The 12,423-nt window shown below is 33.0% G+C and overlaps 1 protein-coding gene across 1 annotated transcript; it reads left to right on the top strand.

Moving 5' to 3' along the window:
* Positions 1–3,266: 3,266 nt before the first annotated feature.
* On the top strand, positions 3,267–6,196 carry LOC115997129 (histone H3-like centromeric protein HTR12). The gene is made up of 7 exons (XM_031236632.1): positions 3,267–3,403; positions 3,513–3,541; positions 3,629–3,674; positions 3,797–3,936; positions 5,117–5,191; positions 5,359–5,434; positions 5,785–6,196. The coding sequence occupies exons 1-7, from the start codon at positions 3,349–3,351 to the stop codon at positions 5,838–5,840; spliced, it is 477 nt and encodes a 158-aa protein (XP_031092492.1). The 5' UTR covers positions 3,267–3,348; the 3' UTR covers positions 5,841–6,196.
* Positions 6,197–12,423: the final 6,227 nt, after the last annotated feature.

Raw genomic sequence — 12,423 nt, 5'->3', positions numbered from 1 at the left:
CATTAAGAATATAGCTTTGTATCCTGTAATTGCCAGCGAAACAAAGGTATCAACTCTTTGTTGAATTGGTCAATCAGTTAAACTTTGACGTAAAAATTTAAGGCAAATATTTTGAAGCAAATAAATGTTAAAGCGGAAAAGGGCGGGGAAATCAAATAATCGAGGCTTGGGACAAGCTAAGTTAGTAAATTTGGATAGAGTTATTACCTCATAATTCTTTAATTAATTAATTAAGATTGAGAAGAGTTGGTTGCAGAATTATGAGTAGATTGGGACTAAGATTCATCTGCAAATCCAAGTAGATTTAGACTTTTTCCAGTGCAGTGCAGTGCAGAGAGGGGAAGAAATAGAATCACTTGTGGGAGAAGTAAAGAAATCTGTAATTCTGGGAAGAAATTCCAGGAAGCCTTAAAAGCAGCTAGCTAGCTAGCTAGTAAAGGTATAGCTTTATGGGAAATGGGGCAATATTTATCTGATCTGTACTTTCAACTATGTGGTTTTTGTTTTCTTCCCCCTTGTTATATACAGCAGCAATCTTGAATTGACTCCAAATCTAAAGCACTTCATTTAGTTGCCATCTCCAAACACACACTCTCATTCTCTTCTTCTCTTCTTCCACAGTTCCTTCACAAAATGATAGCTAGATTTTGCTGCATTTCCTTCCTTCTCCTCACATTTTCTTTGCCTAATGTGGAAACCAGGTCTTTTGCTCCCATAAATGCTGCAATTCAGGTAACAAAACTTCAACTTTCACTGATCAACTGATCGAGCTGTGAATTAGGCTGTTGACTTGGTAACAACAAGGTTACAAGTTTGACTCCCAGTCTATTGGTCTGTTTGGTTTGAGCAGACCAGCTTTAGGTAACCTAAGCTGGTGTACCTTCTTGTAGTCCTTTGTCGGCCAAGGTCACAAGCGAGGTTTACCTGTACACACCATTGAGTAGTGGTTGCGGGTTTCTCTCGTTACTGGAAAATAACAAGTTGTGAATATAACTGATTTTGGTTGTTAATTGTATTTGTTACAAAAGGGGCAGATGGAGAGAGGGGGAAAAATAGGGTCAATTCCACCAAGCTGTGAGCACAAATGCTATGGATGTATGCCTTGTGAAGCCATCCAAGTGCCCACCACTAGTGGCACTGTGGGTGTTCAGTACACAAACTATAAACCAGAAGGCTGGAAATGCAAGTGTGGCCCTGCCCTTTACACTCCATGATTCAACCTTGTTAGTGTCATTATTACTTCAGATCAGAGATGCATGTATGTGGTGTTTCCATGATTCTTAATATAATCTTGGATGGATCAATGTCCTTATGTAATATAGTTTTTTTTCAAGTACATGTTACTATGTTAGTTGTTATGATGGCAAAGAGGATTTTGAGTAATAATTAGTTTTTTGTCTTTTATCGATGATAAAATAATTTTAATTCATATATAGGCTCAGTGCGGACAAATGTGATCAATGGCTCTTAAAATAAAATTTCTATATAAAAATGTGTGCTTGAAAGCACAAAAATATGCATTCAAAGGTTAAAATTGTGAACTTGAAGGCCACATTTATGCATTGATGCATAATTATGCACTTGAAGGCACAAGAGTGTGCACTCGAAGGCCAAATTATGCAATTGAGGGCACAAAGATATGCAACCGGAGCAATTTATGGCACCAAAAAGAAAGTTATTTAACTTAAATGTTATTGAAGCAATTACCCTTATAAATCTCGTAAATGTCATTAAAAATTTAATTATACATTGTTGAAAAGAATGCAAAAGATATAATAAACAATGCTCATAATTGTGCACTTGAAGATACAAAAATGTACACTTGAAGGTTAAAATTTTGCACTTGAAGGCACAAAGATGTGCAATCGAAGCAATTTATGTTAACAAAAAGGAAAATTAGTCAAATTGAAACAATTACCCTTACAAATCGTTTGTAAATCTCACAAATTTCATTAGAAATTTAGCTATACCGCCTATACATTATTGAAAAGAATGTAAAAGATATACTCAGTAATAAACATTGTCTGATATTTATGCACTTGAAGACACACAAATGTACACTTGAAATTACAAAAATATGCACTCGATGGCCAAAAGTGTGCACTCAAAGGAAATAAACTATGCACTAAGACAAAACATATGCACTCAAATAAGAAAAAAATATGCATTTAAATAAGAAAAAATGTGCACTCAACAAAGAACATCTAAACTTACCTACTCAAAATTACAATTATGTCACAAAAATTGTATTATTGATTAGTATTATATTTGAGCATATAAGTATGCCATTTGCAAGTTGTTTCGACCTGACCCGTCTCATGAATAAAAATTCGTAAGGCGGTCTCACACAAGTGTGACCCCTAATTAATAGCTAATTATTAGGTCCTCCCAATTGGTAGCTTTTGGACCAAATTTTAAGAAAAAATGGGTGAGGTGGATGAAAGAGAGAGATGAGAGAGAAGATAAACATACCTTGCAGGAGGTTGGGATTTTTTTGACATTTCGTGGGTCCCACCGGAAAAAACAAGCAACAAAATGCAATTCTCTCTCTCTCTTCTAACATTTTGTATTTTATTCTTTTTTCTTGTTTTTCTTTTTCTTTTTCTTTTTGCTTCCCTTCTATCATAGGTGAAGCTTAAATATGTGTGCAAAAAAACTAATATAATGAGGAAGACCGTAGAGCATGGCCATCAGTGAATCAAAGGTGGATATTGTCAGCCCAAGAACCGAGGCATAAATTTGAAACATATGTAGGTGGTTGGATTTTCATATTTTATTGCTCTTGCAAAACTACAAGAGCATGTCAGAGAAAAATAATGATAAATAAGGATGAAGCAGCAGTGAACGCCCTTGCGCTTGGCCGCCAACTCTGACATTTACCCCTTTTTTTTTTTTTTCAAAAGTCAAGTTTATTTGTTTTGTTTGTTTTGTTTTTTTAATCTCCTTCTAATTTCTCTTTCATAATTACACTTACAAAACTCCTAATAAACCGCGAAAAAACTCCACTGATAAGGATGCTCATAGTAGTGAGATCATCCAATTCATAGTATCCAATGAATAGATGTTACATCAAGAGAGAAAATATTGGAGGTGAAATTTATGAGGGAAAGAAAATATATTTTTCAATTTAAAATTGTGATATAAAATTATACGGAGTAGTTAAAAAAAAAAAACAAAACAATATATTGTTCAAATGCAACGACTAATTGACACCACCTGAGGGAAAATGCAGTAAGCGGGAAATCAGACAAAGCCTTATAAATTCAAATCCCTTACAAAATTAAAATTAAAAAAACCCCCAAATAAAATTTCCAGTTATACCTGTCTGCATTTTCCCCTCAAAAATCCATGGCGAGAACTAAACACCAAGCAGTAAGGAAACAACGTGGTCGACAGAGCTCCGGTAAATCTTGTTAGCTTGAGTTTTGTTCTATGTTCTCAATTTGATGTTCAAGGAAAGAAAATCATTTGGTTTTCTCAAACCCTAACTTTTTGTCTTTCCTCAATTTCAGCTGCCGATGCTTCCGCTTCAGCTTCAAGGGTACTTCTGATAGTATATGGTATATCTCTGTGTTTCCTTTATATGCTTAGAATGATCAATTTAGTGTTTTTTGTTTCGCTGATTTAGGAGACGCCGACTAGAAGAAGTCCGAGGACTACGCAGCAAAGTCCAAGTAAATTTGATTTTTTTAACAAGTTATTTTCGGAATAGTAATCATTTTATGTTTAATATAATGTTTTTGTTTTGGTTGGTGACATTAAATGTTTTAAATTTTTGGTTTGTTTCTGTTGTCAGCTTCCCGTTCCCAGCCTCCCACTGGCACTGGGACACGGAAACCTCATCGTTTCAGGCCAGGAACGGTGGCTTTGCGTGAAATACGGCATTTTCAGAAGACCGTTAAGCTTCTGATTCCGGCTACTAGTTTCATTAGGCTAGTGAGTACCAGCATTTCTCACAAATCTTTCGATTTGAGCATAATCATATTTTATACTTAAATAGGCTTGGAGATTCTGGCTTGATAAGTGTGCTTGTTTGTCATGTGAGTAGGATGATTCTATAGCATAGCTTGTGCATCAAAATTTCCAAAATGGGTTAACTAGAGAAGTTTTTAAATGACTACCGTGCAGCGGTGCAGAGAATTTATTAAAAGGAGTGAACAATCTCAATGTGCATATTTCTGCTTCATTGATTTTATTTTATTTTATTTTTGTTGAGAAAAACATGATCTGAGGTTAAACTTTATTTCAGTTGTTATCTTTCTATTTGCGAGAGTGATAGATAAGAATGCTATATTACATGCTCAAGGTCACCATGATAAATTCTGTGGTGGGGGGGAAGCTCATTATATATTGGCCGTTATAATTCATATCAAAATATTTGTTTATCTTTGGAGACTCTTTCCTACCATAGTGAGCTGTTGAATAGCTCTTTTTTTTTTTTTTTTGGCTGTCAAGCACAGGCAGAACAATGTAATGACCACATAAGCTAGATATCGGGTTCAATTATCATTAAATTGTTAAGGTCCTTGCAACTTGTAAGAGTGTTTTGTAAATTAAGTTCATGGCTTATTCTTGTAGATACAAGTAAGTTTGGTGGAAATGGAATTGATTGTTTATCTGACAAATTGGCTCCTATATGTGTGGATTCATAATTCATTTACTTCAGTCTGATTTATACTGGAAGCAAATTTTAAGAGTAACGTAGATTGTACATGTACTATGTCATTACGTTAGATTTTGTTTGTTTGTTTATATATTTTTGTTTTTTTATCAATGCAAGAGTTGGTTATGTGCTGTACACGCAATTGGAAAGCACGAATGCAATGGAAATTTTGGCTTCTTTCTGATTCATGCTCTATCAGTTTGCTAGTCATGAAGTCTTTTAGTATCTTGGTCTATTAACAAGTTGTATTTGTTCATATTCTGAATGCGAAGATACACACCACTCTCAGAATGTTAAATTTGAATTTCTGAATATATGCATGACACTCTGTCAATAAATGGTATAAGACTTTTAAGTTGATTATGACTTTAATCTTCATTCATGAATGGGTTTGCTCCCTCGGGTATTCAATTTCACATTATCTTTAAATGGAGTTCTTTCTAATTATGGCAGGTTAAAGAAATTAGCAACTTTTATGCACCCGAGGTATCTCGCTGGCAAGCTGAAGCTCTAGTAGCACTTCAGGAGGTATTGCAGCTTTGAGTATACATACTTTTTAATTGGTAATTCCCTAGTTTGTATGCATTACACAACTGTTATGAACAGCATTCTATAATACATATGGAAATGAAACTCCATTGACTCATTGCAGAGTCCTTGACATGCCCCATTTGTTGCTGGGTTTTTCTTTGCAGGCTGCGGAAGATTTTTTGGTTCACTTGTTTGAAGATGCAGTGCTATGTGCAATTCATGCAAAGCGTGTTACCGTCAGTAAGTTCCAACCCCTCCATACCCCACCCTTGTAAAGGGTTTTCTTCTTCCATTCGTTACACCCCTCCCATAAACAAGACATTTCTATAAACTTAAATAAATATTGATTTATGAAAACTAGTGAACTGTAGTTTATCAATACAGTAGATGAAAATCATGTCCCCTCAATTGTTTTTGAGCTTTTGGCTGGCCTAGCCTAGGGTGCCTAGTAGTGAACATATGTTGCTCTCTACAATCCTACTAGCATCAATATGTCTACCGTTAATTCAATACCAAGCTTGAAATGACTGTTCGATATCCTATTCCTGACGTCCAACACAACTTGTGTTCTTGTTGTCCTGGTTGCTCAGTGAAAAAAGATTTTGAGTTGGCTCGGCGACTTGGAGGGAAAGGGCAACCATGGTGAGATCACGACCGTCCCACCTGTTCATGAAGTGCCGTAATCAACCATTCCCAGACAGATCCACATCCCTCCATCCTATATTCCTATCCTGTAGTGATTCAATATTTTGAGCATTCCAGAGTAGCTTGATGTTAGAGCATTTGTTCAATTGTTTGTCTGTGATCTCTGCTTTAAAGAGAATGATTAGGTTGAACTGTAGTAAATACTTACAGTGTATGCTAAATTTAATTTGGCTCTGTAGCTGGATCCTCCTAACATGATCATACAGATGCGAATTATCCCTGATGTTAAGTACTGAATATGACTTGTGAATTTGTGATTAACATTTAATGTCACTTTATTGCTCCATTTGTCCTCAAGTATTGATTGATTGTGGTTTTCTGTATCATTCTTCCTTGATATTTTGAAGCATCGAGTAAAGCCAATGATGATAATGAAATATAATTTGTGAAAGAGTTAAGTTTGGAATTCATGCTGTCATTTATTTCTAATTTTATTCCTATCTTTTAAAGTTAATTTGATAAATTTTTATTTATTTTTTTCTCTATATAAAGTGAGAACCGTTAATATTGAAGGTGATAGTGAAATTATGCCTGATAGAATAAGAAAATTAAAGCTTTGTTTCACTGTGTGTGAACAACAATTGGTGCAATGGTTGTGTTTTTTTAATTTTACCTTTAATGGTTTAGAAGATAAAAGCTAACGGTGAACTATAATTAGAAATAATTCAATAGTTAAGGATTAAATTTGATAATTTTAAAAGTCAATGACTGAAATTAAAAATAAGTAATAATCATAAGTTTGAAGGGCTTAATTGGAGTTACATATATTGTTGTAGAATGTAAACTCTAACTATGTCTGGTAAATCAAATAAGTACTAAGCTATATTTGATAAAACATGAATAGTTTAAAATAATTACGTTTTTTTAGAAACAATACACTTATTAGCGTTTCAAAATAAACTAATAGTTACTAGTTTTTAAACTTTCAATTTTAAGTTAGCTTATAAATTATGTATGTCAAATAGAGCATCGATACTAAAGACAACTACAAGCATAATAAAAAAATTGGAGGGAGCTTTTAACAAATGGAAGTGAAATTTTTTGTGATTTTTACTATTACAAATTAAAAAAAATAAATTCTGAGATCCACTGAATGGGAAAAGAAGAAAAACTGTTTTTTTTATAGAAACTGTTTTCCCTTTTCTCTCCTACATGTACCTTAAAAATCAACAAAAAATTCAGAGGTTGATATTTACGGAGTATGTTCCAGTTTTGTTGAAATTCTGGTGAACAGATCATCAAAACCGATCCCAGTCATCCAACAAAATCCCACGGCCAGATGTGAAGCTCTGACCATCACGCCCGGGCCCACCATGTCAACACGGCCAATCATCACCTTCATTGTCATGGTTACTGTCTGGTAAGACAACGTGGGACCCATACCTAGACAATCTCATCTGAACACATTTTTTTTCCCATTCCTTTTCCTCTGTTTAACGCGATACTTAACGGTGTGGTTTTGCCAACAATTTCTGGGAACATCACTTATTGATGTTGTACTATTTTCTTTTTCATTTAAAAAATAATAATAATTTTGGTTAAGAAATAAGGTACACTCGTTTATTTTAGATGTCGTAGTCTCGTAGAGCTTAAGCCATCTAATTTAATTTTGGCAAAGTTTGTCGCGTCAAACAATGACAAATTTGTGAGTGATAAATATAAGGAAAGTAAACATTTTTTCTAAAAAAATTAAAGCACTAATTTTTTTTTTCAGCATTTTTTTTTTGTGTGTAAATTATATTTCAATATCGATGCATTTAAGGTCCTGTTTGATAAATGGTTGTTGGTTAGTTGAGTTAGCTGATTGGGTTTGAAGGTATGATTAGTTGATAACATTAATTGATTGTAGAAAGTTATTAGTAAAATTAGCTGTTAGCGGATAGCTGTTTGGTATAATTTCTTTTCTCAAAAAGTTATTTGAAAATGTCGCTTTAAGTAGCCTTTTGAATTTTAGTATTTTGGAGTTACAAAAAGTTTATTAACCAAACAACTAATACTAGTCAAATAAGCCAAAATTGGATGATAGGCTGATTATTTACCAAACAGGGCCTAAATCAATATCTTTAATTCATGAGAAAGCTCGTATCCACAACTTGAACGTGCAACCCTAATTGACAAATAACTATAAGTAACTAGCTTAGTTACCCATAGTTGACTGTGTCAAACTAATAAGATCAATAGACAACTCTCATGATAAGTCAAACTTAAAACTTGTGGTTACCAAGACAACTAACCGAACAACTTGGTAAGGGGTTTGTTAAATCAATCTCAATGAAAATATACATAATGTTACAATATCTATTAAAAGCAAATTCTCTTCCGAGACTGTTTCACGAGTCTCAATTCAAGAGATGAGTCGGTCATGAAAGTTATGATCTTATAGTATATAGACTTAGTAATATTATTTCATGCAAAATTTATATTACGGAGTATAATTTTGCTATAAAATATTATATATAAGGCTTAAAATATTGATTATATATATATATATATATATAATTCTGCTATTTAATGTCACTTTATTCTTTGCAATTTGTATATTATAATTTTTCTAAAAAGTATTTTATATAAGACTTAAGGTATTGATGATATTTACAATTTTGTTATATTATTACTTTATTCCCTCCAAAATATGTATTACATTTAAAATATAAAGTATTACTTTTATGTTATAAAGTATTATATAATGTATAAGGCTTAAAGTATTGATTATATCTGTAATTCTATTATGTTATTACTTTATTTCATGCAAATTGAATTGTTTACAAGATTGCTATAAAGTACTACATTTATACTATAAGGTATTATATATATATATATACACACACACACACACACACACACACATTGGACATTTTTCGATCACACAACATGTGTATTAATAAATTATAACGCCAAGACCTTATAGTCTAGTGGCACCCGGTTGCACTCTAATATGGAATGGTGTGGATTTGAGCCTTAGTGGATGCGATATTGACTCTTTGTGCTTCAGTAGGTTGAGAAAGTAATTATGAACATATACTCCATTTTCAATCTCAAATGAGTCTATTTTGAGATCAATTTCTCATTCACCATTATTCATTTTGAACGTACAATATATCGATTTCTTCGTCTCACTACAAATAACCCAAATCCCCTTTGACCGAACAAAATAGTCACTTAAAATGTTATTTTATGCTATTTTTCAAAATGAGTTAATGTCATCTAAGGTCCTCCGAGTTTGGTGGTTTCACAATGTTTAGTCCTAAACTTTCAAATCGACCACCGTAGTCCTCCGAGTTTCAAATTTCGACTTTCTGTAGTCCTTCCGTTAAAATCATCGTTCACACCGTGAAAAGTAAGGGCAAAAGAGTCTTTTTATTTCTAACTCAGCCAACACAATTGATTTCCTTCCAGATTTAGCCCTAAATCATTGACGCTTATGATGATGACCTGCAGTTGCAAAGCAAGAAAATGGAGAAAAACAAGAGAGAGAAGAGAACGGGAATGACCAACAACAATGGCAGCAAAGAGTCCGCCGATAGCCCAGCCGAAGCGAAAACGAAGTCAGAGGTGAGTTTAAGCAACGGTGGCCAGACCAACGCCTCCGTCGAGCACCGCTGCGCCAATGGCGGCGACGATAGTAGCGGAGAGGAGGAGGAATACGTCGGCGAGAAAGTCGTAGTCAGAAGGATTATTAGCTTTCTGGGAAAGAGAATCTGAACAACGATTTGGCCCTAATAATTATCTCAAGATCGGTCACCCATCTTTCTTTGCTCATCATCATCTTCATTGTCTTTTTTTTTTTTTTGGGTTGTGTAAAATACAGCATCGTCTCCATGTAAAATATTCCTCGTTTTGAATCATCACCTGCAGCTCTATGATTTTTCAAATCTTGTATATGTAAAGAATGTGAATTAAACTGCAAATTTCCAGAAGAAAAAAAAAACAAAATTAATCTTTAATGTGATTTTTTTGAACTGCATATTAGATTTCTTGCTTCAATAAATCTGCTGGGTTTAGGACAAAATAAATGCAATAAGAAACTCTTGAATTTGAAAATTGACAATTTTAGATAGTTCGTTTTTTTAAATAAGCAAACATCATATTGAATCTCAAGTCTTACAGGTTATTAATCATTGTAATTGCAATAGTAATGACTCAAAACTAAAAAACAAGTATTGAAACTCAACAAAAATGATAAGGAAATGAACAAGCTTTCCAAGGCTTTGACATCGAGACATGAGTAAGTGAACAGTATCCTCAAAACCAGAGCTTAGTGCGTCGCCAATGGCGACGCTTGGGGTTGTAGTGGATAGTATTGCCTCCGGTTAGGGCTCTTGACGGAGACGTAGGCGTCGAGGGTGAGATTGAGGCAGACGGCGAGTCAGAGTATGTCGAAGGAGAGATCTAAATTGGTGAGTGAAACGGAATCGACGATGGAAATCAGTAGCAGTGAAAGTACCATTTTACCCTTGAAAATCACGGTGCAAACGGCTCATTGTAACGGATGGACCGCAGAAGGTCAAAAATTGTAATTTGGAGGACTATGAAATTCAAAATCAAAGTTTAGGACTATAGCTGGCGAAACCATCCAACTCGAGGGACCTTGACTGGTATTAACTCTTTTCAAAATGCATAAAGTACTACATTTATAATATAAAGTATTATATAAAAGACTTATAATATTAATTATATATACAATTATGTTATGACATATTTTTATTATATCAGACCCATATTATGAATTGAAACCTCTGTGATGGTCTCACAGAAGTCAACATTATATTAAATAGTAATTGCACGACCTTTGACTCTTCATCATAACTAAATACGTAACAAATCTACTATCATGTCCTTAAAGTTGTAATTATGTTTATTAATTATATTATTATATAGACATTTGAATGTTAGGCAGGATTTACTCTTTTTTTTTAATTTTGTTTTCGAATATTGCTCAGTTGTCAATATTATTATTATTATTATTATTATTATTATTATTATTATTATTATTATTATTTAACATCAAAGGGATCGGAGGTGGAGAGCATATATTATGTATCAGTATCTGAAGATTACTTCGATGTATATTTATAACTTTAAATTATGAAGAATATGAATATTCATTTTAAAGCACCATTAGCAATATTTTATTACAGTTATATTAATCAATTTATTTTATTCTTATTTAAAATATATAACGTGCATAAATATACACCTGCCATTAGTATAAAATTACATAATTTGGTCAGTTTTGATAGATAACGCATTGATGAAATATATTTTTCTGTGGAGTTGAAGAAAAATGTATTTTTTTAAGTATTAAAATAAAAAAGTTATTGTTACAATAAAATTGATAGGCATGCTAATAACTAAAATAAATGTATAAATAATTCTGGTGGAACTTAGGAAAATAATCTGGATTTTAAAGAGTTTATTACCGAAATGGTCCCTCGACTATTGTGAAATTACCAATTTGGTCATCTATATTTTTTCGTGCCCAATTATGTCCCTCGACTTTGAAAAATTTAACCAATTTGGTCCTCCGTTTATTTTACCGTTAAACATCCGTTAAATCAAGACCAAATTGGTAGTTTTGCTATAGTCAAGGGACCGAATTGGTAATTAATTTTTCACTATAATGGTCCCTTGACTATTACAAAATTACCAATTTGGTCCCGATTTAACGGATGTTTAATGGCAAAATAAACGGATGACCAAATTGGTTAAAATTTTCAAAGTCAAGGGACTTAATTGGGCACAACAAATTTTCGATGACCAAATTGGTAATTTCGCAATAGTCGATGAACCATTTTGGTAATAAACTCTTAATTAAACTTTAACCAAAACAAAAAAAAAAAAAGTAATTAAAGTTTCATCAAAATGAAAATTATTTGTTGGTGGTTGCTAAGAGGATTTGATTGGTAGGGTCATCTCGACCCGACAGAGAATATGATTTTTTGGGTAACCTCTGTTTACTGCGTACAAGGAGCTCCTCACGTTGGTGAGATTCGAGCTCCGATCATTGTTTTCAAATTTCATCCATGCAACCAACTAGTTTGAAAATCTTTGGTACCCGTCTCTATGGTATGCAATCATTGCTAATCATAGATGTAATAGGTGTTGTTCAGTCTAAATTCTTTAATGTGCGGTCATTGATATTCGTAGATGTAATAAGTGTTGTTCAGTTTAGATTCTCTTAGGTTTTCGTTGAGTTTTTCTCCCTGTTGTAATCAAATAAATAAACAAACAAAATTTATAGATAAATATTAATTCAAATATTGAGTATTTTATTCATTAAAATATTGATTTTATTTAAATTTAAATCGAGGAAAAAATAAATTAACGTATGAACCATTATTGATGTCACACATCATAAAACGCGTTTTTAAAATCGTAAAAAAAATATTTGGATATTCTTTTTGAAGGAATTATTTGGATATTTCATTTGCTATGTACTTAAAATACGGGTAACAATGTGGTGGATTAGGTTTAGCAGTGTAATTAGCCTTCGCCGGTATTTAAAAAAAAAAAAAAAAAAAAAA

The sequence above is a fragment of the Ipomoea triloba genome, chromosome 11, assembly GCF_003576645.1.
Source record: "Ipomoea triloba cultivar NCNSP0323 chromosome 11, ASM357664v1".
NCBI classification, from domain to species: Eukaryota; Viridiplantae; Streptophyta; class Magnoliopsida; order Solanales; family Convolvulaceae; genus Ipomoea; species Ipomoea triloba.
Note: the sequence above shows the minus strand (reverse complement) of the source record. Positions and strands in the feature narration are given on the sequence as shown.